At 49.5% G+C, this 27515-nt stretch overlaps 1 protein-coding gene across 1 annotated transcript in view; it reads left to right on the top strand.

The window, feature by feature from the left end:
• Positions 1-11276: 11276 nt before the first annotated feature.
• The window catches only part of DNMT3B (DNA methyltransferase 3 beta), a 42217-nt gene continuing 25978 nt past the window's right edge, over positions 11277-27515 (top strand). Inside the window, exons 1-2 of the mRNA XM_047069332.1 lie at positions 11277-11421; positions 26646-26808. Coding sequence (XP_046925288.1) covers positions 26652-26808 — 157 coding nt within the window. The 5' untranslated portion in view covers positions 11277-11421; positions 26646-26651. The remainder of the gene's footprint in view (positions 11422-26645; positions 26809-27515) is intronic.

Below are 27515 nucleotides of genomic sequence, written 5' to 3'. Positions count from 1 at the left end.
TTTGGGGCTTGCCACCCTGCCTTCTCCCGCTCCTCCCCAGGTCAGCATGACTCAGTAAGCACTTTCCAAAGCCCAGCCTGCAGGCAGGGTTATCTGTAGTCTGTGTATATGGACTTCCTGAAGCTTGGAGGGAGAGGGCCTGCCCAGAGGAGATAAGGACGGGTCTGGACAGGTCTGTTTATCCCAAAACAAAAGAGGAGGCAGAGTCCAGATCCAGAGCAAATCCCGGGAACTAGAATCCTTCTTTTCCAGTCCCTCAACAAGGACAGTTGTTATTATTACTATATCAGACACTGCGTTAAGCACTTTCCTCATGGCTTCTTGTATAACCCTCAGGAAACTTCTGAAGCAAGTACTAGAAGGGCCAGGGAACCTGAGTGACCTGGTGTTGGAAGCCAGTGCCCTAAGTCATAAGGCCTCTTCACTCTTAATTAGGCAGCACTCTGTAACATGGAAACACATGTTATATTTCACAACAACACAACGAGGAAAACATTGAGAGCCTTTTTAAAGGGAAGAATCCAAGCCTTAGAAAAGATCATTGCTAGAGGTAAGTCCCAAACCCATGTTCCCTGACTCCCCCACATATTTACTGAGCACCTACTATGAACTAGGCCCTCTTCTAGGTGCAGAGTGAACAAAATATAGCAGTGGTCAAAACAGATAAAGAAGCTGTCCCTCATGGAGCTTACATTCGAGTCAGGTAGACAGGCAGTAATAAGTAAGTGAATACATAGCACATCGGACAATGGTAAGTGGAGATGGGGAGTGCTGGAGGAGGAAGGCGAAGGCTTGCTCTTTAATAGGCAGGTGAGTGAAGGCATCTTTAATAAAGTGTCATTTGAGCAAAGACCTGAAGGTAGTGAAGAAATGAGCCATGCAAGTATCTGGGGGGAAGAATTCCAGGTAGAGGGAAAAGTAAATGCAAAGGCCCTGAGGTCAGAGTATGCTTGGCATGCTCAAGGAAAAGCAGAGGTCAGTGTGGTGAGAACTGAAGATGGTAGGAGGTGGGATTGGGTCAAGGTCATGGGGGCCCTTGGAAAGACTTTGGGTTTTGCTCCCAGTGGGATGGGGAGTCACAGGAGGGCTTTGGACAAAGACTGGCCTGGCTGCTCTTCCAGAGCAGCCAGGAGTGGGCAAGGGTGGAAGCTAGGGACTCAGTGAGTAGGCTCGGTGCAGGATTCTGGTGAAGTGAGGACCGTAGCTTGTACCACGGTGCTGGCACTGGAAGAGTGGTGAGGGTCAGATTTGGTATCAGAGCTGAAGGAAAAACTGTCAGATATGCTGGTAGATCCTGTGTGGAAACATGAGAGAAGGGTGTGAAGAATGACACTAAGGTTTTTGGCCCCATTCCACACCGTCCCATCTTCCTTGTTTGACAGTGTGGGAAGCCAGTGCCCAGACTGGGGAAAACATTTGCACGGGGTCACTCAGTGGGTTGATGGAAGAATGAGACCAGGCTGCTGACCCTCTTCCCTTTACCATCCTACCCCCCTCAGGAGTCCAACCTGAGCTTCCAGAAATAAAGGAAACCCCACAGGTACTTTATGGTGTGTTTGAAAGTAAGAGAAAAATAAGTTAGGGTTTCAAGGGAAGAAACATTTATTGAGCACCTGTTGTCGGGTAACTGTGGTCCCTACACTAGGATAGCTCAGAGCCTAAATACATGTGTCCCAGGAAATGAGAAGTTAATTGCTTATTGGAACTCAAAGAAGGAATAGAACTTATCTGACCAGGAAGAAATTCCTTTAGGCGTTGAAGAGGAGGTGAGATACTTTTCTTCTCCCATTAAAATAAAAGGAAGAAAAAAATTGTAGGTAGGGAGTGTTCCCCCCCCCATCCCCACACTCATTAAAAAACATAAAGACCTAGAACAGGCAATCAGTGGTGGAAAAAATTAGAACACCAATGGTCTCTGCAAGAGTTGGGGCAGAGATTGCCTGGAAAGGCCAAAAGAACTTTCCAAGGTGATGATGATGTTCTGTATCTTCATAGGGGTTTGGGTTACACAAGCACACACCTGTGTATATGTGCATATAAGTGTTCAGGGAATGTGCACTTAAGATGTGTTCCTGTCTTTTATGCAAATCTTACCTTGAAGACAAAAAAAGTGTAAACAAATGTTAAACTCTAGTTAATGAAATGCATTTTGAAATGTTTAGAAGGAAGTGTACTGATGTCTGCAACTTACTTTGAAATGCTTCAAAAAGTAAGATGGATGGCTGGATGGATAAAATGTTAACAGCAAAATCTGGGTGGAGGTATAAGAGTGTTCTCCATAAATTCTTTCAACTTTGCTGAATGTTAGAATATTTTCCATAATAAAATGTTGGAAAATTATAAAAGTAACTAATAAATTGTTCCATAGTCATCTTGGACAATTGAACAGTAACTATAAAACTAGAAGTGTATATACATATGAAGAGGAAATATAGAGGAATGTTCTTGGTAACCAGGATTGTAATGGGAAAAACTTGCAAACAGATGAATTGTCCATGAGCAGGATCCGTTGTGAAATAAACTGCAGTTCATTCATCCTGTGGGATTCTGGGAAGCAGTTACAAAGAATGACAGTCATATGTGTTGACATGGACATTTTGTCCATATGGATTGGCCGAGGAAAGGACAAGATGTTACACACATAAACATTACGTGGCCTCAATCCTACCTCCAGGACTTTGGGTTTTGCATCAAGAGTGACCTGTGTCAGGGTTTTGAGCAGAAGCTTGAGGGCACTGGAGTAGGGGGGATGAAAAAGACCTTATAATGTAAGATCCTTTAGGCATCCACCTGGGTGTAACAGACAAGAACTTCAGGTGGAACCCTGAAACCTGGAAGGTGGACTGAGGTCTCTCGGAGGCCCTGAGAACAGAAACAGAACTGGGGTGGGCCTGGGGCCTAAAACTTGTAACGGTAAACATGGCCTGGTTACTGGGTACCTGTACTTCCCTGTCACCATCTCTACCACCAGCCCAGCTGATGTGTCTTCAGGAAAACCTCCAGGCTCAAGTCTGTGCCAATGTGCACGAGGACAGACATGAGGGCATGCGTCATTCCTTTCAACACTCACCATACCACACGTTACAGATGGAGACGGGAAAGCTCAGCCCAGGCGAGGTGGCTCTGCTGGGTAACAAGTGGCAGAAGCAAGACTTACTCAAAGAACTTCCAAAAGTTAGAAACCGATCAAGTATGGGTGAATACCTTATTTCATGATCGTCACAAAAAATGGAGGGACGTTGTCTCAAAAGTAAGGCATGCTATCTGTTTTAAGGCTCAGGATGGGGAAAGCAGTAAGTGGTTCACACCTGGGACCCAGGTCAAAAGCCAAAAACGGATCATGGACTATTTTGCAGTGGGGCCTCTTCTTAAAAGGGCCATTCTGAGGGGTGTGTTTCAGGGCAGTGGTGGGCAATAGTGTTGTGTTTTCTTTCCTTTTCTTTTTTTTCAAGTTTGTGTATGTATGTACATCCATGGGTACGTATGTAGCCTCTACGGCCAGCATGGGGCTGCAACTCACAATTCCGCGATCAAGCGTCACTTGGTCTCCTGACTGAGCCAGCCAGGTGCCCCAGGGCTGTGTTCTCCTAACTGTGTCTCATACCTTTCAAAAAAATCATCTCCTTAGGCAATTCAGGGGAAGCAAATTAGGAGTAATATTGTTACCACTATGAATAATAATGATGATAAATAACTTGAGCATTCATTCATTTGATGTCTGGAGAAATTGGGATAAAATATTATCTACAGGTACAGAAACTTGCAGAATGAAGGGAGGGCTTTTTTGCTTTCTATTAGCTACCATTGTGCCAGACACGATGCAAAATGCTCTATTTACATCTGATCACATTACTAATCTGTCTGCTGAAAACCCTCCAATGATTTCATTGCTTAAGGTCTCGTGATCTGGCCCTGCCCTCTTCACCGGATTCTTTCTCTCCAGTTGCTTGCTCGAGCCACATAAGGCCTCCTCTCAGTTCTCTGTGTTCCAGGATCTTAGCAAGTGCTACTCCCAGTGCCCAGAACACACACACATTTCCCTCCACCTTGTAGCCTGCATCCCCTCAGAGCGCTGTTGGACCATCGCTTTCTCAGGGAAGATTTCTCAGGCCCTAAAACCGAAAACGTTTCCTCTTATTCACCGTGTCTTTGTCTTCTTAGCATTTAACACAGCTGTAACCTCCTAATTGTTTAGGAGATAAATTGAATTAGTGTCTGTTTCCCTACTTGGTTGTAAGCTCCAGGAGGGCAGAACCAGGACTGAGTCCATTTTTGTTGTGTGCTTTGCCCCCAGCCCTTCCCACCCATTCCATAGATATCTACACCCTCCTCCACCAAGGCATCCTCCTCAGTGACAGCAGCAAGGAGAGAACTGCTTCTGTAGGGAATGGAGAGAGGAAGAGTGGCCTACTTCCTATCCTAACTTCCATGCCCACCCCAGGGCATTTCTCTGTTTTGAAGGAGGGAAAGGAGGAGGAGAAGGAAGATGCCAGGAGCAGAGCCTCAGGACAGAGTTTCCCTGGCTGAGAAGGCATGGGCGGACTCACTTCCTCGGGCAAAGGAAAGTCAATGGGGCTGTGCAGGGAGCGAGGGGCTCTTTGGGAGATGCAGGGTCCCTTCACCTGCTCACCAGTGCCACCTCATAGGCATCATGCTAAAACTTTTACAGGGTAGCAAAGTGGTTAAGACCACGGCTTTAATCTCTGCTCTCAGCACACTTCCTGGCAGTATGACCTGGAATAATTATTCTGCCTCTGTGGCCCTCAGTTTCCCCGTGTGTCACATGGAGATAACACCGCTTTCTACTTCGTAAAGGGGACGCAAGCATCAGTGTGTAATAATATGTGTAAAACACTCAGCCCAGTGCCTGGCACAGGGTTATTCCCTTGATGGCTGTGACTAGCATGCTTAGTTAATAATAACTAATGAATAATACCTGGCCAGACTCTGTGTACCTGTCTAGGCAGGTATATTTAAAGCAGATATTTCAATGGCCCATTTTTAGGTTTGAAAGGCATAAAAGAATTCCTTCTGTGGGTCGACTGGGGCAGAGAGAAATCTGGGTGTTCCAGCAGAAAATGAAAGGTGAGGAACCCACTTTGCAAATGAAGGTGGCCTTTAATGACACTACAATTGAGACTGAGTAGTTTACAATAGAGTTCTTTCACATACCTGGGCTCAGAGAATGCCGGCAGTCACTCCAGGAAGCAGTCATTACTATTATTATTATTCCAATCAGACTGGGAGTTGACTGAGGCTCAAACTCCTTAGCATAGCACACAAGGGGGGGGGGGCGGCGCACAGGGTGGGGGTTGTTGAGCTGGGAGTCTAGTTCCAGCTCTGCCACCGGCCAGTTATGGCTTTCAGGCAAACCTCCTTACCTTGCACAGCCTCAGTTTCCTCAACTATTATATGGGGCTCACCATACTAGCCATTGCTTGTGGATCCAGCGGTGAACTGGGTTTGCCTTGGCAGCCTGGAACCCAAGGGACAGGGCTATGTGATGCTGGGGAGGCAGCGAGAGCTTTTTTCTCTGCACCTGCCAAGAGCTGGGAAAGCAGGGGAGAGGAGCAGCATGAATTCATGTATTTTGGGAGCCGCCTGGGTGGCTCAGTTGATTAAGCGTGATTTCGGCTCAGGTCGTGATCCCATGGGTTCGTGGGTTTGAGCCCCGCATCAGGTTCTCTGCTGTCAGCGTGGAGCCGGCTTGAGATCCTCTGTCTCCCTCTCTCTCTGTCCCTCCCCCGCCTCTCAAAAATAAAAATAAACATGAAAAAAATAACAATGTATTTTTTAAATTTACTAAGCATGTTTATGGTTGTTATGGTTCGAAATGCCCTCTGTATATTAACTTATATGATTCTCACGACAATCCTATGAAGTGCTCTTATTAATTACCTCCATTTTATAGATGATGAAATCGAGGCATAGAGAGATGAAGTCACTTGCTCATAAAAATACCTACCACATGTGAAAAACCTATTATGCAACAAGCACAGTGCTTAGCACTTTGTATGTTATTAAAAACCTGTAGCTGCTTTGAGAGTTGAGAAAACAGTGGTAGAATTCAACACAAGTACCATATTTAACCACAACTTAAGTGTAAACCCATCAATGTGTTGATTAGCATGATATTTACGTATGCTTTAAAAAATTTTTTTTCATTGTTTATTTATTTTGAGAGACAGAGAGAGAGACAGAGCATGAGTGAGGTAGGGACAGAGAGAGGGAGACACAGAATCCGAAACGGGCTCCAGGCTCCGAGCTGTCAGCACAGAGCCCGACGCAGAACTCGAACCCACAAACACAGAGATCATGACCTGAGCCGAAGTCAGATGCTCATCCGACTTAGCCACCTAGGGGCCCCTTTGTGTGTGCTTTTTAAAAAATTTTATTTAAGTAATCTCTACACCCAGTGTGGGGCTTGACCTCAAGACCCCTAGATCTAGAGTCACACGCTCTACCCACTGAGCCAGCCAGGTGCCCCTGTGTGGTTTCTTTTTATATTTTAGTTTTTAATTTAATTTAAATTAATTAATTTTTGAGAGAGAGAGAGCATGAGTGAGTGAGGGGCAGAGAGAGAGGAAGAGAGAGAGAATCCCATAAGGGGCAGAGAGAGAGAGGGAGAGAGAGAGACAGAGAGAGAGAGAGAGAGAGAGAGAGAGAGAGAGAGAATCCCAAGCAGGCTCTGCACAGTAAGGAACCCAAAACTGGGACTGGAGCTCACCCAGTGCGGGGCTTGACCTCACCTGAGCTGCAGTTAGATCCGTAACCAACTGAGCCACCCAGGCACCCCTGGTTCATTTTTTTAACGCTAATTTTTGGGGGGCATCTTTTTATTTGCATAAGCTCTAGTTTACAGAAGAGTTGTAATACTAGTGCAAGGAACTCATGAATGAATGCCTTAGCTAGATTTTCCATTTGTTTACATTTTGCTCCATTTGCTTTATGCGTATATATATGCATATTATTGTTTCTGAACCATCTAAGAACAAATTGGTGATATTGTGCCCCTTTACCTCTAAATACTTTAGTGTTTATTTCCTAAGAGCAAGGACATTCCCTTATCTATGTGTTTTTTCAGATGACGAAACAAATGACCTTTAATCACAGAATTTTTGTTGTTTCCTTATAAACATTGATTACCATCGTGAGTATAATTGTGATCTGCTTAGATAAATTTTTATTTTTACTTACTATTTATTTTTAAAGATTTTATTTTTTTATTCTTATTACTATTTTTAAAGATTAAAATTTTTTTTAATGTTTATTTATTTTTGAGACAGAGAGAGACAGAGCGTGAGTGGGGGAAGGGCAGGGAGAGAGGGAGACACAAAATCTGAAACAGGCTCCAGGCTCTGAGCTGTCAGCACAGAGCCTGTCACGGGGCTCGAACCCACGAACCATGAGATCATGACCTGAGCTGAAGTCAGACACTTAACCGACTGACCCATCCAAGCGCCCCTATTTTTAAAGATTTTTTTTTAAAGTTTATGTATTTATTTTGAGACAGAGAGAGAGCAAGTGAGCAGGGGAGGGGCAGAGAGAGGGAGGGAGAGAGAGAATCCAAAGCAGGCTCTGTGCTGATCCTGTCAGCGTGCAGCCCATCGTAAGGCTCAAACCGTGAGATCATGACCTGAGCTGAAATCAAGAGTCTGTTGCTTAACCAACTGAGCCACCCAGGAGCCCCTTAGAGATTTTATTCTTAAGTAATCTCTATACCCAATGTGGGGCTCGAACCCACAACCAGAGATTAAGATTCAAATGCTCCACCGACTGAGCCAGCCAGGCACCCTAGCTACATGGTTTTTTAAACATCAAAAAGCAAAATCTTGGGGAGTCTGGGGGAAGAAAGAAAAATCTTTCATAAAAATATTTCTTTGGGGCCTGGAGCCTTGTCTGCCCAACTGGGTAATCCAAGCGTCAATGTTTTCATTTAAGGTCATTTAATGCTCCCTGTGCCAATGAAGTATTTTCTCTCTCTGGCTGGGGAAACCGAGGCTCAGAGAGACCAGGTGATTTATCAGATTCAGGCAACTTTGGAGGTGGGATTCAAACCACAGTGTGTGATGAAAAATCCCTTTCTAGGACACGTGGGTCCATCCTTCTGAGAATGGGTCCACCACCCTGGAGGAGGGGTGTGGTGTGGGATATGTAGATGGCATGCCCTACCACTCAGACAGTGAGAGGAGCACTGGACACAGTCAGGGGACCTGGGTAGCAGCCCAGACCACAGTGTGACTCCACATTCGTGCAGCCAAGGCCAAGGCAGACTTGCTGAGCTCCCTTTCAAATCCGCATTATGTAAACCTTCCTCCTTTAGGTAAATGCACCACCCCTTCACCCAGGTGCTCAGGCTGAAATTCTAGGGGTCATCCCTGGTGCCATCCTTTCCTCTACCCCCTGGAGCCATCAGCACTACTTGCCCCAATCCCCACAACCTATCCCAAATTCAGTCCCTTCTCTCCACCTCTTCTGCTCCCACCATGGTCCAGGCCAATATCCTCAGTTCTCGAGACCAGGTCCCTTCCCTGTCCATCTCCCCACCTGGATGTGTTTTAAACATCTGAGTCAGATCGTGGCTCAAATGGTGACATCCAAATCCCCTGCCATGGCTTACTAGGTCCCACAAGACCTGGCCCCCTATTATTTCTCCCCTCCTCACTCCCTCAGCTCTGGCCACACTGTTGTCCTGCTTGTCCCTACCACATGCTGTCCACAAGCTGGATCCTGACCTAGGTCTTCCCCTGGCTACATCAGTCTTGTCTCCATTTTATCTTCTTCCCAGATTGATCTTATTCTCTTATTTCCTTATATGTGTTCATTTTCTGATACTCTCCGCCCAGCAGGTAAGCTATGGGCTTTCTTGTCTCAATTCCTAGCTAGCCACCTGCCACATAGCAGGTACTCAGTCAAGGTCAGGCTGCCTGGCTGACCCACTTTGCACAAGTCCATCTCTTCTCTGGGCCTCAGACCCCTCATCTGGAATGGGGTGCCTGATTCTCCTTGCCCTGACTCCTCATGGAGTGGCTGTGAAGTTCAAATGAGGTGGTGACCATGACCAATGAACTTTGCAAAGTATAAAGTGCTGTGCCCTGGGAGACGTCCTGCCATTTTTCCTTCGCCCATTCTGGCATTCCTTCCTTTCCAGATGATAGGAGTCAACACTTGCTCATTCGGATCCTCTACTTTTTTTCTGAAGTTAGGTGGTCTGCTTTTGCCAGAGATGTCTGCATGTTCCGGAAAACCACCCCTTTGGCACCTAACCTAGGCCTCCCAGGCACTCCTGGTGGTACAGACATCTTTTTCCATGTGGCAGATCTTGGTTTATGGATCAGAAAATGGGCCCACCAGCCCTCCCCAAAGGCCCACCAGCTTATATATTTCTTTCCACTAACGGCATACCTCAGACGGGGGCCAAGCCCCAGGTCCTTTGAGAGATCCCATTCTTCCTACACCAACTGACTGGAAGCCAATTTTGGATGTTTGGGTCAGAGGCCAAGAAGATCTCGCTGCTCCTTCACGGGAGGCTCTCCCATTTCACTTTCGTATTTCCTCAACCTCCATCCAGGTTCCTAGGTAGAACAAGATCCAATAGGTTTAGAAATGTTTGTAGCTTCTACAGAGTTTGCCATGTAGTAATTTGCAAAGGCCTGGTAAGAGATGAAGGGAGAAAGCTGTGGTTTTACTCAGCGATCTGGAGCCCTGGAGGCTGGAAACCTGTGTTCATTCATTCATTCATTCATTCAACAAACTTGCACTGAATGCCTCCTGTGGGCACTAGACATCCAGCTTGGAGCAAGATAGATGTGGTTTCTGCCCTCATGGAGGATAGTTTATGGTACCTGTGTCACAAGAAAAAAACAAAAAAAAGAAAGATGTAAACAAGGAAGTTGGCAAAACAATGTGAGAGAGCTCAGAGTGCTATCTAGGGAATGAAATAGGAGGGATGGAGAGGGGAGACTGTTATGTGGGGTGATTGGCGGCAGAGTGGGAAGGCCTCTCTAGAAGATGACCTTTTGGCAGAGAACAGAAGGGTGAAAGACTGGCCATGTAGAGATCTCTGGACAAGGAACGTCCAGGAACATGCTCTATGCGTTTCAGAGCAGAGTGGTGAGAAGGCTGCCTAAAGGGGGGGGTGGGGGTGGTGGTGAGGAGGATAGGAGATGCAGGGAAAGGCAGGCAGGAGCCAGCTCCTATAGGGCCTTGCAGGCCATCATGTTATCATCCATTTGTTCTTTCACTCATTCATTCAATGCATATTTATTAAGCACCTACTGTGTGCTAAGATACCCGGAGATCCATCCTGCCCTCACAGTCTAAAGTGTGGAGAGACACGCACAATAAGCAGACAAATAAATATATGAATATAAATACCAGGGTGCGATAAATGTTAGTAAGAGAGCTGTTTTCCAAAAGTTCAACGCCCTTCAAGGGCAGAGGCAGTGGAAAAACCTAACAGAGTGGGGCTTCTCCTTCTGCTGGTGAGGCCTGCGGGACCAGAGAACCCAGGCAGCCAAGGACCTGACTGCCTTCCCTGTCTGCTCTCCTCTCCCCTCCCCTCAAGATGGCTGACAAAGGCCCAGCAGGGTGGGAGGAAGGAAGGAAGGACTGGTCCGAGGGTCCAGAGGGGGTGACTGACTGGCGGGGGCAAGGCAGCGCCCTGGTAGCATTGGGGCTGAGGTGGGGGTAGAGGGAAGACTCAACTGCTGTGTGACTCCAGTGGGGGCGCTTGCCTCTCTGGGCCCTGCATCCAGACCGGCGCGAGCCAGCTTGGGGGGGTGGGGGTGGGGGCGGGGAAGCAGGGTCCCCGGTGGAGTCCCGGAGTTGGGGGGATGCCTGCGAGCTCCCCATCAGGGCCGGTTCGAGAGGTGGGTAATTTAACAGGCCAGGGGTAAGGTGGGGGGGAACAGGAGGCGGTGCCTGTGGAGGAGGGGCGGAGGGGAGGCTCCGAAGTGATTTCAAATTTCCCTCGTCCCCACCCCCGGCTCCCCCCGCTCGCGCCCGGGGCCCGCTCTGAGTGGCTGCGGCGGGGGCGCCCCCGGGCGGGGGCGGGGCGAGCGCCGGGCCAGGGTTACAAGGGGCCTCGGCACCGCCCCCTCCCCACCCACTCCAGCTGCCTGGTCCGGCCTGCGCTGCCTCCGCGTCGCAGCCGCCCCCCAGCCCCGCGGACCCGGCCCGCGTGGACGCCCCTAGCGCCCCCCGACGGACGCCACCGGCCCACTGGCAGGCCGGCGAGCGGGCGGCCGCCGCGCCCGGCCGGCAGCGCGGGGGTTAAGTGGCCCAAGTAAACGTAGCTCGGTGATCGGCGCCGGAGATTCGCGAGCCGAGCGCCCTGCGCGGCCGCCCGCCGGCCTCCCGCCAGCCTGTCCCGACCCGCGGTTCGACCGCGGAGCGGCGCCCGAGCCAGGCTCTCGGCAGGTGAGCGCCCCGTGGTCCGGGGGAGGCTCGCCAGTCCGGGGGCTCCGGGGGCTGGGGTGGGGGGAGGGAAGAGACAACAGAGGGGTCCCGGGATTGGCAGGAGGGACCCTCTCTCCGGGACGTCCGGGGGAGCGGCTCCCATCCGTCTAGAGACCCGGCTTGGTAGGAGAGGAGAGGACCACTGGACCACCTGGAACAAGAAGGAAAAATAGGGCGGGGGGTGCTATGTCTTGCAGGGATAATCTTGCTGTAGTCCCAAGACCCCGGGGAGAGAGGTTTGTCTTCAGGGAGGGAAGATGGGGTGGCCTTCCTGGGGTCTAGACTGGAAGGGAGGACGTGTTCCTCCGGAGAAAAGTGGAGCAAGAAGGGGTCTTGGTCATCAGGAGGGGGAGTCCTTACCTGGCCTCGGCTTCAGAGGGAGCCTCATTAGGGGCGGGGGAAAGAGGAGAGAGTTCAGCCAGGAAGGTGGGCGTCCGTCCCTTAAGACTTGGACTAGAGGGTTTCGGGCGAAACCCGTTTAACCCCCTCGCAGGGATGGAAGAAAAGTAATGGGTGTGGGTGCGGGCGAGCAGGTGGGCCAGGGTGTGCACCAGGGGGGTGGCCTCCCGAGGTCCTCTCTAGATGAGCCACCGGGGCGAGGCACAGCGGGACTGCCGGGACGTCCTCGGGAGGGGCTGCCCTCTCCCCTTTGCACACCTGGCCGGGGAGGAGCCCGGCTGGGGCGGCGCCACCCTGCCCCGGCCACGCTGCCTGCCCTGGGGGCTCACTTTCCATTTTTCCCCTCTTCCGGGATGAAGCCGGTCCCACTTCCCAAACTCCGCAAACCGAGGTCTCAAAACCTTTAGCACCTCCCCGATACCGGCTTCCCTGCTAGTGTGATTGTTCGACGAGGGAGAGTAGGTGTTGAGTCCCACTTCGTAGGAGAGAAAGTGGAAACCAGGAAAGACTGCAGGGTGGACTTAGCAAGTTAGCGACAGGGAGCCGCTCTTGGGCTCGGGCTTTCCTGCTGGATTTACTCACCTGTGGCAAAGAAGGGCAGCCTTTCTGGGCCCAGCCCCAGGCCTGTGCCTCCATTCTGCCCTGTCCCCTTATCCTCTGGCCTGAGAGACTGGGCTCCTGTGTTTCCCCATCTCCCCACTTCCCTCGCGCCCCCCCCCAACGCCCCCCCCCCAACGCCCTACCCCCGCCCCCAGCTGAGAGAGTGCATGCATTAATGAGAATTACGGACAGTGAATTTGGACCGCTTCCTGATTTCTGGATGCTGTGGGTTTAGACTGACGGAAATTTTCCCGAGGAGGGGTAACCCTTCTGCCGCTCTCAGGTGGAGGGCTCAGGACACCGACCTACCTCTGCCCTCCTCCCCAACACCTGCTCTGGCTTCTTGCGCCCCCACCATTGGATTCCAAGACTGCCTCTGTTTTTCCAGGGTTGAATTGATGATACCTATTTTATAGGGCTGGTATACAGTAATTACTCAATAAAAGTCTGCTACTGTTGGCATCCTTAGCTAGCATGTGGGGTAAGCTGGCTGCCCTCTTTAGCGGCACACAAGTCTTTGGCGTGCATTTAAATGTCCCAGCAACTCCATTTCCCTCTGTGCCTTAGTTATTACATCTGTGAAATAGGAACAGTGTTACTAATAACCCTAGGTTGTGTAAGAATGAAACCAGTTTTATGCATGATTTAACATTTAACCCTCTATGTTCCTTAAATGTCTGATGGGTGTCAATAGCTCCTTCCACACTGGGCTTGGGGAAAGGGCTCGATGGGATAGTGCTTGGCATAGCAGGTGATGGATGTTGACATCTGAAATAGTTAACCAATAGCCCCTCTTTTTAGGGCAGCCACTAATGAGAAATGGGGATGAAGGGAGGGACCTCTGCTGGCCCTACCTATCCTGTATTTTCCACCAAGGTACCCTATTCCTTTCAGTTAGGAAAGCTTTTCCAAATCCTTCCAAAGCTTTTCCAACTCCTGTTGGGAGTTGGCAGGAAGGAACGCCTTTGTTACTTTTTGAAAGGAGCCAGGGTTTTTGACGGGTTGGGGCCGCTTTTACCATCCGTTCCCCAAAAGTTTGAGGCCTACCTTGGAGGCATAATTGCAGAGCTAAGTGAGATCCTTTACCTTTCCTCCTTAGGGTAAAGAGGGCCAAGACAAAGGGGTTGGGCCTGGCTGCATCATGCGCCTAAAGCATAGGCATTACCTGCCCCTCCTTCAAACCCTAGAAGGGGAGGAGAGTATCTGGGAGCTGCAGGGGGTGAAAGGGAGGAGCAAGGGAGGTAGGGTTGGGGGAAGTACCTTGCCTTCCTTTCCTTCCTTCAGCCACGTGGGGCCTGCGACCCAACGGTGCCTGTCACCCCTCATTGCAGCCCCAGGGACCCATTTCCGATTTGGGAAAGTTTTTCCAGGAAAACTTACCTTGTGATTCCTTTGTCTCAGACCAGCTCTCATGCAAGCCATCTTGCTCAGACACCTTTTCCAATTTCATCTGAGGTGGTGCATTTTTTTATTTTATTTTATTTTATTTTATTTTATTTTATTTTATTTTATTTTATTTTATTTTATTTTTATGGTTTTAATTTTATTTTCGAGAGAAAGTGAGAGCTGGGGAGGGGCAGAAAGAGGGAGACAGAGGATCCAAAGCAGGCTCTGCACTGTTAATGTAGAACCCAATGCAGGGCCTCGAACCCATCAACTTTGAGATCATGACCTGAGCCCAAGTGGGACGCTTGCTTAACTGACTGAGCCACCCTGGGCTAGTCCATTTTAAATCTCTAACTCCTCCTGGGTCCTATATCATGACAAATGCTCCCACCTTCCCCCAGCACTTGATAGGTACAGGGCCTCAGCTCTGGCCCGTTCTTGTGAGTTATTTTTTAATTGTGAATTCAGGTTGCTGGATCAGAGAAGTGCAGAATTCCTCATTGCATTTTCAGACCATTCTTATCTTTGCAAAGTGAGGGGCTGATTTGTCTAACTTTTTGTGGGGGCTGATCTCATCAGATCCCTTTTGTAGCTGATGGGACCAGGGGTTATGGGCACTGACCCCTCTGCCTCCACGCGCTGGAAAATCCATGTATAACTTGACTCCTCCAAAACTTAATGGCCTACTGTTGATGGGAAACCTTACTGAGAACATAAACAGTCTATTAACACATACTTTGTATGTTACATGTATTGTATAATTTATTCTTCCGATAATACCTAACTTAAGTTTTTTCGGGGCACCTAGGTGGCTCAGTTGCTTAAGTGTTAGACTTCGGCTCAGGTCACCATCTGCTGTGGCACAGAGCCTGCTCTAGATCCTCTGTCCCTCCCTCTGCCCCTCCCCCACCGTCCTTTCTGTCTCTTAAAATAAATAAATGTAAAAAATTTAATTTTTTCCCTAGTATTGCTAGGTTATGCAGGTAAATCTTTTTTTTTTTTCAAATTGTACATTTCCAAACTTTTTTCAATATATTTCTTGAAAAAAATCAGCATATATGACACCTTTAGTTCAAGCCCACATTTTTTTTTTTTTTAAATTTTTTTTTTCAACGTTTATTTATTTTTGGGACAGAGAGAGACAGAGCATGAACGGGGGAGGGACAGAGAGAGGGAGACACAGAATCGGAAACAGGCTCCAGGCTCTGAGCCATCAGCCCAGAGCCTGATGCGGGGCTCGAACTCACAGACCGTGAGATCGTGACCTGGCTGAAGTCGGACGCTTAACCGACTGCGCCACCCAGGCGCCCCAAGCCCACATTTTTCAGGGTCAACTGTATTGTAAAAAAGCCTGTTATCCATTGGGTCATATTATTAGTCTGAGGCAATAAAGAGGCCTGGGCATTAGAATCAAGTCTGGATTTATATACCTGTTCACTCCATTTATAAGTCACTGGCTTGAGCCTCAATTTCTCCATCTGTAAAATAGTCCAAGAATGGTTGGCTAATTGCAGGGGATGTTTAAGTCTGTTGAGTTGCTATAGCTTAAAAAATTGAGTAAATGTTGCATGTTACGGGGGCCCCTGGATGGCTCAGTTGGAAGAACATGAGGCTCTTAATCCCGGTTTGTGAGTTTAAGGCCCATGTTGGGTGTAGAGACTACTTAAAAAATAAACTTGAAAAAATGCATGTTATGTAGTAAACACTCAAATATTGGCAAGTGGTTATTCTTTACTCCAGGAGGGAAACACAGTCCCAGTTCGCACAGTCTCCTCAGTTTTCTTCCAGGGAATAAGCAAAGATTTAGGAGGACCTGTTTTGTGTAGGGAATGGAAGTACTTCAAAAAATGCTTCATACAAGTGAAAATCAAATTTACCGTCTTCAGATGCCAAGAAGAAACTAGTCATCACCTGTACTTTCACAATGCCAAGGTAATCAACGTTTTGCTTTTATTTGGGGGCCTCCATTTCTATGTAGATAGGACCAGGAGGCCTTTCTAAGGGACCTGGATCCAAGGAGTACAGACTGGCAAGGAAAGGCAGGCGGCTCAATTGGTGAAGGCCTTAGAGGGCGCTGTGGTCACCATTGGGGCTGGCCTTTGCAAGCAGATGGAGAATAGTTTTGGGGATGGGGGGAACAGAGTCTCTGGAATCTGCCACCACTGGCTTCTGTTTTTGTTTGTTTGTTTTTTTTTTAATTTTTTTTTTATTATTAGCTTGCCTGATCAAAGTTGCCTGTCACTTCACCCACAGAGATTTCATTCATTAAAACTGTGGTCTGTGGGCTCTGCCCTAGCTCAAACCCCTGTGTGCCCTCTACCTTCTCTCTGTCTGCTTTAGTTCTGTGACTCAGGGATCAAACTCAACTTTTGCAGAAAATTGTCTTTTTATAGCCTTTGAAATGTGTGAAGAGCGGTAGCCATAGAAAGACTACAGGAGATTTAGAAATGCGCTTTCAAAAATGACCGAGAATTGATGGGTGGGAGAGTAAACAGTTGTCAGTGGATAAAGGTTCTTAACCAATACATTTCCTTTTGGGGGCAGGTGGATACTGAGCAGGTGTGGGATGGGAAGAGGCCCAAGGTGGCTGGGGGCTCCTAAGGTTGAGGGAATACATTTCTTGGATCATCACCTCCCTAGTTTTTTTCTCCTCTCATTCTATAACTCTTAAGTCTCCTGGCCTGGTGGAATTTTCTTTGACCATTTGTTCTTATGTTCTGCTTTTTGGGAGATGGTCCTCAGCTTCCAACCCCTAATATTTTAACTTTTGTCTTTTGTTTTGAAGCCTTCTTGTCCCAGAAATTCCATGTGTAATGGAGTCCTCATCCATCTTTTATCTCCCTGAGAGTATTGTTCTCTGTTTAGTGCTCATTCCAATATTTATTTCTGAGGGTTTTTTTCTGTTTACTTTTTCTTTTCTTTTTTTTTAAAGGCTTTTTTTTTAATGTTTATTAATTTTGAGTGAGAGGCAGAGACAGAGCAAGTAGGGGAGGGACAGAGAGAGGGAGACACAGAATCCAAAGTAGGCTCTAGGATCTGAGCTGTCAGCACAGAGCCCGACCCGGGACTCCAACTCACTACAAGATCATGACCTGAGCAGAAGTTGGACACTTAACCCACTGAGCCACCCAGGCACCCCTTTTCTCTTCTCTTCTCTCCTCTCCTCTTTTCTCCTTTGTGAGAGTGCAGGCGGGGAAGAGGCCGAGAGAGAGAGGGAGACAGAGGATCTGAAGCAGACTCTGCTGACAGCAGTGAGCCCAGTGTGGAGCTTGAACTCCAGAAACGCAAGATCATGACCTGAGCAGAAGCCAGGTGCTCAACCGACTGAGCCACCCAGGTGCCCCTACAGTTTTCATTTTTAATATTTAAGTTTTGAGCTTGATCTTCATGATTGAGAAGGACGAAAGTCATCTGAGACTTGAACCGGAGCATTTATTTCTCTGTGGGACAATGACTTGCACATCCCTCTGGGTCTCCCCAAATAGGAACGATGTTCTCTGCCCTTGGGTCTGTCACCAGAGGAGAGGGATCTCCTAGTGTCCTGCCTGAGGGGCACAGGCCTGGCTGCAGAGAATGTGGTTCTCAGTCTCAGGGATCCTGTGTAAGCCTCTGGCTGGAGGAGGAGCATGGCCTACAGAACAGGCTGACCCAGGGGGATCCCAAAATATTTCTTTACCTTCCACCCTGCAGTCCCATCTTCTGAGGCTAATTGGGTCTATTCCTAAGCAGCATTTGTTTGCTGTTGGAAGTGGACACACTTGGGCCACAGCTGGGGCTGGAACCCAGGCTTCCAGCTCTAGGAGAAGGGACGATGCTTTCTCGGTCAGTTGGCGTTCCCAGCAGCCAGCACAGTGCTGGGCCCCTGGCTCCTTGAATGTGCGCTGTTCGGCTTGACTGAAGCATTGCTCTGCCTGAGTTTTGTGGCTGCAGCACTAGAATCTAGAGGAGAGAGGAGCAGAAAGAAGCAGAAGGAAGCTGGCTCACCCGGGATGTGGTGAGAAACGGAGTATTAACTAGGCTAGAAGCCTGAACAGGCAGGTGCTGTGACAAAGATCTTCTGGGTCGTCCTGGGTTATGCAAGAGGCAGTGTGCGACACTGGGTGGAAGGGTTTGGAAAACCCTGAGCAAATCTGCATAGAGGTGTGGGCAAAATCTGTCCTGTTGTGCTCTTGCAAAAGGGTCTTAATTATATTGGGAGAGCAGTGTAGATTTTGGGGTGAACCAGCCTTGTTATTGTCTCCTCCACCACCTGGCTTTGTCCTACCACCCTCTCCTGAACCAGCTGTGGGCTCCGTGAGGATGGGCTGTTGGCCGGCCGTTGTCTGCCTGTGCTTCTCAGTTCCGAGCATGGCTCCTGAAGCCCGGGGGAGCTCCTGTCTGATGCTTGTAGGAGAGTGGCCTTTGCCAGCGTGCTGATCTGTCTTGGGAAGTTCTGGGTAAGTGCCGGACAGAGTGATTGCTCAATATTAAGCTTGATTGTCACCATTACCTAAGGCCACACAGCTAGCAGGGAGTAGAATGTGGATGGCAATGCTGTTGCATTTCTTTGAGACCTTTGTCCCCACCTGGCTTGGACCCACAGAACTGGCAGGATGCACAGATGTGTCTGTCGGGTTAAGATACTCAGGAGTGCCCGCTACAGCCCGCTCTTTGCCTGCAGGCCTGTTCACCACTGTTGAGACTGGCAGACCCTTGCCCATACCAGGTAATTGTAGCTAGTTTTTGAAAAAAGTGGTTTATGTGGGACATAGGCTTTTTTTTTTTTTATGTTTATTTTTGTCAGAGAGCAAGCAGTGCCTGCACAGGAGGGGCAGAGAGGGAGACAGAGGATCCAAAGCTAGCTCTGAGCTGAGAGCAGAGCGCTGGACACGGGGCTTGAGCTCATGAACCCTGAGATGATAAAACTTGAGCTGAGGTCAGTTGCTCAACTGACTGAGCCACCCAGGCACCCCTAAAATTTCTTTTAATGTTTATTTTTGAGAGAGAGAGGCAGAGCGGGAGTGGGGAAGGGGCCGAGAGCGAGGGAGACACAGAATCTGAACCAGGCTCCAGGCTCCCGAGTATCAGCGCAGAGGCCTATGGGGGCTTGAACTAGTGAACCACGAGATCATGACCCGAGCTGAAGTGGGAGGCTTAACTGACTGAGCCACCCAGGCGCCCCTATACTTTTTTTCTTGTGCAGAGAACTTTTAAGGTTTGCTGTCTTAGCAACTTTCAAACATACAATATAATATTTTAGTTGCCGTGCTGTATATTACTTCCCAGGGATTTATTTGTACCTTTTGACCATCTTTAAGTCATCTCTACACCAAACATGGGGCTCAAATTCACAACCCTGAAATCAGGAGGCAAATACTCTTCTGACTGAGCCAGCCAGGTGCTCCCAAAATTTTGTCTTACAAAATATACTAAAAGAATACATACATACATACATACACACAACACACACACACATATAAATATTAGGACTTTCTGATTATGGTAGCAGTAATCTGTAAGTCCTCCCATGTTGAATCAACTAGAAATGCTGTGTAAATTTATTTGTGTGCAGAGCTAAACTCCCTAGAAAAATCCCCTGGGGACTAACTAGAAGAGGGAACCAGAAATAAGAAAATGTAAACTAAGGGATGTGCAAGACCTTTAGGGAGAAAACTGGCAAAAATTTTCGGTAAGGTTGGCAGGCTTGCCCTAGCATAGGAGCACTTATTAGTAAAGCTATGATGATTAAAAGGGGTGGCAAGGGATAAATGCCAAAGGGAAAAGTCAGTCCAGAAACATCCTACATACATGGGGGGAACTTTATGAAAGAAGAGGAGTTGGGACATGCTTATCATTACGTGTGTTTGGCTTTCCTTATAGGGAAAAATGAGATCCCTACCTCATACCATACACAAGTAAATTTAGATTGTTTAAACTTGAATGGCCATTTTCATTAGAGTTTGTTTTTTTTTTGAGAGAGAGAGCACAACAAGGGAGAGTAGTGGTGCGGTGGTGGTATGGGGGGGGGAGAGAGAGAGAGAGAGAGAGAGAGAGAGAGAGAGAGAGAGAATCCCAAGCTGGCTCTTTGCCCAGTGTGGAGCCCGATACTGGGCTTGATCCTATGACCCCAGGATCATGACCTGGCTGAAATAGCCAGAAGCTTAACTTAGTGAGCCACCCAGGCGCCCCTTGTATGGCCATTTTCTTTTCTTCTTTTTTTTAATGTTTATTTTTGAGAGACAGAGACACAGTGCGAGCAGGGAAGGGGCAGAGAGAGAGAGAGAGAGAGAGAGAGAGAGAGAGAACCAGAAGCAGGCTCCAGGCTGTGAGCTGTAAGCACAGAGCCTGACTTGGTGCTTGAACTCATGAACTGCAAGATGATGACCTGAGCTGAAGTCAGACATGTAACCAACTCAGCCATCCAGACGCCCCTTGAATGGCCATGTTCAAAGAAAGAAACGTTTCTTGGACAGTATCTGACTGTAAAAGTAACATGAGCATATGGTAGTTCACTCACAAACTACCCTCCCAGGAGACCTGACTTTTTACAGTTAGAGAACAAAATGCTGGAGGAACATGGCTTAATGCATATGCTAGCGTATTAACTGAGACTGTGTTGCACGGACTGTCACTTGACAAAGCTCATCTTCCCGTCATTCCCTCATTCGTTGCCTCTCACTACCATCCCCCACTATGGCTGCATGGGATTTAGGCAGTCATTTGTTTGGAGCTTTTGCTATGATAAACGGGACAGCAGTGACCATGCTTGCACTCAGGTCTTGGTAAGAGCTTTGGGCTGGGTTGATTTGTAGCAGAAGAGTCCTGTGTAACAGGATATGGAACATTTGGCATTTTTAGGTATTGTCAGTTTGCCATCTCAAAGGCTCACTCTATCCCCATTGCCTCTATAAGAGGACAGTTGAGATTTAAGGCATTGGCTGTGTGGCAGCAGGAGCAGACTACTATGAGGGGCAGACCCAAGGTGGTGGCTTTATAGAAATTTGGTCTTCACTTACGCCTTAGGGGAGAGGGCAGTGGGCTCTTCCACTCTGGCTTTGCTAAGGGACACATGACTATAGGAGCGAGCACTGCAGCTCCCAGAATCCTTTGCTCCTTTGCTTCCCACCCATCATTGTCAGAGTTAACCATTGGTTTCCGCTCCACATTTGCACACCCTTCCATGGGTTTCCCAAATAATTGTAGGGGAAGGGGGCTGCGTTTGTTTATAGGGTAAAAAGCTTGACTCGAAACTCCGCTTTAAGTTGCCTTTTCTTTGCAGATCTTTCTGTATATTCCTTGTGTTTTCTCTCTTTAGTTTAAGATTTTATTTTTAAGGAATTTCTACACCCAAAGTGGGGCTCAAACTCACAACCCTGAGTTGAAAAGTCACACACTCCACGGACTGAGCCAGCCAGGTGCCCCAGTTTTTTCTTTTTCTGTGAATTATCTATAAGGGTAATGGTATATAATTTAATTCCCATCCACTGAAGAACATCTAGATGTTTGTGAGTATTTTGCTAACATGAGCAGTACTGCAAGGAACATGTTCCTATAGCCATTTTTTTTTGCATTTGTCTAATTTGACCCCTGCTGGGATCAATTATTTTAATAATTCTGATCAATATACCAAAGTTCAGTTTTTACTGCACAATGAAAGTGGCGCTTGCAGCCATGGCCTAGAGGCACGGAGCAGTTGTCCACATTCCTTCTGAATGCCCCAGGATGAAGGGATGCTTTTGTGAGGCAGAGCTGGAAAGTCTGGCAGGATGGCACACGGAAATGTGTAAGCCCCGGGTTCTTCTCAAGGTTTCATCCTCTACGTTGGGGGTCCCTAGCACCAACCACCCAGGGAGTTAGGGGAGGTCATCTCATTTCACAAATGATAAAACTGGGGTTTGAGAAAGCCATTGAGGGCTTTTTCATTCCAGCTTTCCATGGATCTGGTAATTTCTGGAATTTAGCAAAGATTTCCTAAAAGTCAGGTAAAGACCTTGAACTCTGTGACCTCATACTCTGCCACCAGCCAGGTGGGCAGCCTGTTTCCAGCCTCTTAGACTGTTGTACTTAATTGTTCCCACTTCCCTCCTTCTCTCTGCTCACCTGGGTGAGGTGTCCCTACCCAGGTTTCACTTTTGTAACTATACTTAGCATATTGGTTTTAAAATGTCTTTGAGATCTGGCTCCTGAGTGAAGTCTAAATCTCTATCACTTAGCTGCTGTGCAAGCCTGGGCAAGGAATCTGCCCATCTGTTACCTCTGAGCTTCAGTTTACTCATCTGCAAAATGGGGCATCATAAGAGTAAACTCTCTCTTTTTTCGGTGAGATACATAGTAATTACTCCATCTCAGCTATTTTGTTATCTCCGACAAGGGAAACAGCTAAGAAAGACTTGGGCGGCTGAGGGGGAGGATACAGGAGTCTAGATTTCCCTCCCAGGGGCTGTGGAGAAGACGAAATTTCTTTAAAAGGTGAATGGGAATATCTTTCAACCTCCCTTTTACTTCACGTGATCTCTAACCCCTGGGGGGGACTCACGTGGGGCAGGGATGCCCAAGTGGCCCTGCCTTCTACCTACTTCTCCATCGTGTCCACCATCCTCCCCCCTTCCTGTATTGTGCATTTAATTAATGCAATTAACATTTACAAGATGCTGTGAAATGACTGCTGCTGGTGCCAGCCTGGAGGAAGTGAATGACATCACTCCTCAGCCTTATAGCTGGGTCGGGTGGGGGGATGAGTCCCTGAGCCTCCTCCCTGAGTCTAATTGGGGGTGCCACCCACCCTTCTGTCTGCCACATTGCATTTGGACACGTCTGACCTGGTTCAGTTGGGACACAGGCACCCTGCACTAATGAGGCAGAGCCTTGCAGGGAGAACCTTGCGGGTGAGCCCACCCTGTGCTGCTGCCCGCCCCCAAATCATGTGCTGGACCCCAGCTTCTGGGAAAGGGTCAGAGTTCACCACGCATCACGGGGGCCCTGTCCCTCAGCCCTAAAGTTCCCCACAGTCTCTGGGATGGGTGAGGCAGTGTCCCTAACTAGAATTCTCGGCTGCCGTGTCTTGGCACGGCAGTTACAGGCATGTGCCCTGGACTGCCTAGGCATGAGTCTTGGCATTGCCACCTTGATGGGTGACTTAATTAATTCATCTGAGCCTGTCCAAAGCAGGTCGATAACAGGACCTGCCTCAGGATCTGGTGGGGGCTGAGAGAGCGGTTTGTACCACCTTTAGCTTTTCCGGTCGGGACCTGGGCCCTGTTACAACAGTGGGGTGGCAAGGCACGGTTGTTCGGCTAGCACAGCAAGTACTCTGGAAAAATCCCTCCAGAAGGTGCCATCTCGTTCAGGGGGGTAACCCAGCCAGGCTATCCTCCAGCGCTGGAAAGATCACACTAGGTAAAGCACTTGGCTTGTCTTGGGGGCCACATTATCCAAGAGGTGTTGGGAAGAGATGACGCTGATTTGTCTTTACCATTCGTTACACGCCGGTCTCTGGTACTAATTTCTTCCTGTTCTCAAGAGCATGTGGTTAAGTTTATGTGTTCTTCTCTAAATTTCCCTGGACTTGAGCACGTTAACAAGTCACGCTGGTCACGTGTGTATTATGTTGCCTAACAAGTGTGTGTTTTGTTGCTTAATCTGTGCCTCAGTTTGTCCATCTGTAAAATAGGGATACTATGCACCACATTGAAGGATTAAATGAGTTGATGCAGCTAGAGCACCGAAGAGGGTGTTGCATATAGGGTAGTAAATGCTGAAAGAAAATTACTGTATCTTTAGGTGAGAGGATTTGTGTGAGGAGGGCCAGGTTATTACTTTTTGGAGCAGGAGTATTGGGAGAAGCCTTCCCGACTGTCACGATGTGGTTTTGGAGTCTGAACAACAGGGAGGTATGTGGTAGAGAGAGATGGGGAGGGCTTCCAGGCTGAGGAGGCAGCTGTAGCACATGCCTGGAGGCGCGCTTCATTCATCCTGTGTGTAGAATTGGTCAGGGAGAGGCACTGAGCTGGGCACCTTTCAGCCTGCGCAGGTTCTGGACGCCGGTGTGTGTTGTGACAGTAAGACAGCAAGGCAAGTTCATGTCAGTGCACACCCGGGGTGATGCAACTCACATAATCGAATTATACATTGGGAGAGGGGGAGTATTTTAAAATAGCTTCCCCGCTGGGGCGCCTGGGTGGCTCAGTCAGTTAAGCCTCTGACTTCAGCTCAGGTCACGAACTCACAGTTCGTAAGTTCGAGTCCCGCGTCTGGCTCTGTGCTGACAGCTCAGAGCCTGGCACCCGGTTCCGATTCTGTGCCTCCCTCTCGCTCTGCCCCTCTCCTGCTCACACTCTCTTTCTCTCAAAAATAAAGTTAAAACAGCTTTCCCGGGCTAGCCCAGGTAGCTGAGGACACTTAGAGCTGGTTGGTGTCCTTCCCTGAACCTTCCTCCAGTCCTCATGTGCCTAGTTTATAGGGGCAGGAGATTTTTCCTGAATGTTGGCATGCGGCTTTGGGAAGGGTGCTCTGCTCACATGTCTGCTTGGTAGACTGGGGGACAGGTTGGCGCTGCTGAGGCCCTGGGGGAAGGCCCGAGGTAGTTAATCATTGTCCACTCCTGGCTGCAGGCTCCACCTGGGCCTGTCTAGGAGGGAGCCTCCTGACTGACACAGTAAAGGGCCGTCTGAGGGAATCTTGGGCCCTGGGTGAGAGGGAAGTAATGGCCCTCAATTTCAGCCTCTGACCTGCTTGTTACCAGCTTCTGACTGGAAGGCCTCACTGCCCTCCCCCCCTCCCCAAGCTTCTGTGTACCCTTTAGTGTCTTACACCCCATGACGCAGACGCCCTCCTCGTGTCAGGCTACCTAGGTTATTTAGTTCACTGGCTTGGCCAAGGGTAAGACGCTGGGAATTAATTATTACTTGGAACCACACTCCAGCAGTTTTCCTCGGATTTTGGCAGCTTGGCCTCACAGGAACTGGCCGTAGGTCAGCCAACCTGTTCTTCCGGGTCAGGGCTTGGCAGTGAATGGGGGTGAGGAGCAGCTGATCAGACCAGGTCAGGCATTCCTCTGTTTCCGTGGGGCTGGTGAGGTTCCTTAACATGTATCAAGAGAAAACAGACCAAGAAGTGTGGCCCTGTACACCCTGGACCACGTGGGGTAGGTAGATGCCACCATGTGCTATGGATCAGTATACATTTAGAACCAGAACAATGCTTCTCTAACTTGCACATAATCACCCAGGGGTGTTTCGAACATGTTGGTCTTGACTTAGGAGGTCTAGGGCCAGTGCCTGAGATTTTGCAGCTCTGACCAGCTCCCAGGTGATTTCCAGAGGTGCTGCTCCCTGGGCCTTATGGGAAATACAGCAGGGGTCTAGTTCCCCATGCCCTGGCCTGGGGGACGGACAGGTGCAGAGGATGGCTTCCGGACCCCAGGGCACACCGCCCATCCACCTGGGGGCGCTGCAGGCCAATTCAGACCGCTCCCCACATCGCCCCCTGGTGGATGTGGTGCCACATCACTATTGCAGTCCACCACCCTGTAGCCTAGAGGATGTTTCTAGAAGGTACCCTGGGAGGCTAGTGTGCGTCATCTGGTACGGTGTGGTGAGTTCCCAAGATGGGGCACAGGGGTTGGGAGTGCTCAGTGCTGATGAGCAGCCTTTTGTTCAGGAAGCTTTTCCCAAGAGCTCAGGAAGCTTTTCAGTCCAGAGCAATAGGGTGTGGTGGCAAATACCTCTGGAGTAGTTTGGGGGAAAGTAAGGAATGGGTGTCTGGGGGCCTCATCTACTACCTAGGTTCTAGTTTTGCCTTGGTGCCCTACCTCTTAGGTGTGATTTTTGGCCTTGGAGACTAATCCTGTCTGTGTGTCAGTTTTCCTTTTCTATAAAATGGGCCCATAATCACATTAATAGGCGTAAATGAAAGGTGCACACTCTTGCAGCCAACATCTGTTGAAGACCAGGATGAAGGTCGCACAGCCCTTCAATCCTTCAGCGAGGACCTGGCCTGAGCTGGTCTGAGCTGAATAGCCTGGTGATGATGCAGTTACCAGGACGGGCAGCAGTGGGGAGACAAAGGCCCAGAGGTGGGGTGAGGCTGGATCAGATGGGGAGCATGCCCCTTGTTAACTGCCCCAGTCCTTTGCCTGTGCTCCTCCATCCTTTCCCTTCTTGGGAACTTGGGACTCTGAGCCCCAGCTGGTGAGGGAGGAGGGGAGTGAGCGACAGGCCAGCAGACCAATGGGCCCCTGAGGTTGGGGTGGGGCGGGGCTTGTGCTGCCATGGAGAGGAGAGAAGCTGTTCTGTGGGGGAGGAGGGGGCGGGTGGGAAGAGGACCTGGAGATTGAGGGGAAGGGAGAGAGCAAACAAAGGGGTCAGGAGGGAAAATAATGCACTGGCTTCCTGAGGCCCTGCGGAGGCTGGGCAGGGAGAGGGGGCCAGGGGCAGAGGGGACCAAGGCTGGCTGCAGGCAGACCCGGGCAGGCGGGTCCTAAATGGCATTGTTTGAAGTGGCCGGCTAATTGCACAGAACAGCCTAAGCCTCAGACCACAGCCCAGCCCCCTCCTCTGTCCTGGGTGCTGGTGTCTGAGCCTTCGGGCCGCCTGGCCACATGGAACCAAGTCCTGAGCCTCCGAGTTTGGTGAGGGGGGCAGCCTACGGGGTGGGGGGGGGGCAGCCTGGGTGGGGTCCTTGGGTAGGAGTATCACCCGGAGAATATGTCAAGGGGCCTCCCTTGGCCTGAGGACGTAGAGCCATTGGTGGGAGGTTTGGGGTGTGCTGCCCCCTTGTGCCCTTGTTTCCCTGCTACCCTACCTATTCTGGCCCTCCTGCAGGAAACAATGAAGGGAGACACCAGACAACTCAACAGAGAGGAGGACGCCAGCGGGAGGGAAGACTCCATCATCACTAACGGGGGCTGCAGCGACCAGTCTTCTGACTCCAAGGATGCGCCCTCACCCCCCATCCTGGAGGCTATCAGCACCCCGGAGATCAGAGGTGGCCGGGCTAGCGGGGAGGAGGGGTGGGACAGACAGGCCCTGCAGCTGGGACATGAGCCTCCGAGCAGGCTCGAGGCAGGTTGTGGGGAGAGGCTCTGGTGTCTGACAAGCCCCGCCACATCTCCCAGGAAAGAAAAATGGATGGAGGCAGAGCCCAGCCCGTTTCTCATCCCTGTCCACAGCCCTTGCCCCCCTTCTCCTCTCCCCTCAGCTGGGACTCTGAGGAGGTAACCCCGGGGTGATGACCCCTGTCCTTTTCCAGTCATGATGGGGGGGGAAGGTTGCAGCATAGCCTGGGGTCTTTGGCTCTTCTGCAGAGGGACCCCTCTCCCCTTGCAGGTGATTATGTGGCAAGAAGACACTTGCCACATATGTGGGGAAGGATCTGAGGCTTGCTTCCTTTGCCATCCTGCCCTCCCTGCCCCTCCCCTCCACAGTTCTGGATCACATCACCTGGGATCCACCCCACTGAGATTTCCTGACCCAGCTGGTTTGGAAACGCCTGTATTGTCCCATCCTGTTGTTGAAATCCTCTAGAGCTGTGCTGTCCAATAGAACACTCTGCGAGGGTGAAGTGTTCTGTTTCGGCGTGGTGCGCTAGAATAGCCACTAGCCACATGCGAGCACTTGAAATGTGGCCGATATGGCAGGCACTGGACTGTTCGTTACTTGCAGTTGGTGGCCATAATTCTGGAAGGAAATTGA

This window comes from Lynx rufus, unplaced genomic scaffold, assembly GCF_022079265.1.
Source record: "Lynx rufus isolate CCGP_SWC_20201006 ecotype Redwood Valley unplaced genomic scaffold, mLynRuf1.p SCAF_8, whole genome shotgun sequence".
Taxonomy (NCBI): Eukaryota; Metazoa; Chordata; class Mammalia; order Carnivora; family Felidae; genus Lynx; species Lynx rufus.
Note: the sequence above shows the minus strand (reverse complement) of the source record. Positions and strands in the feature narration are given on the sequence as shown.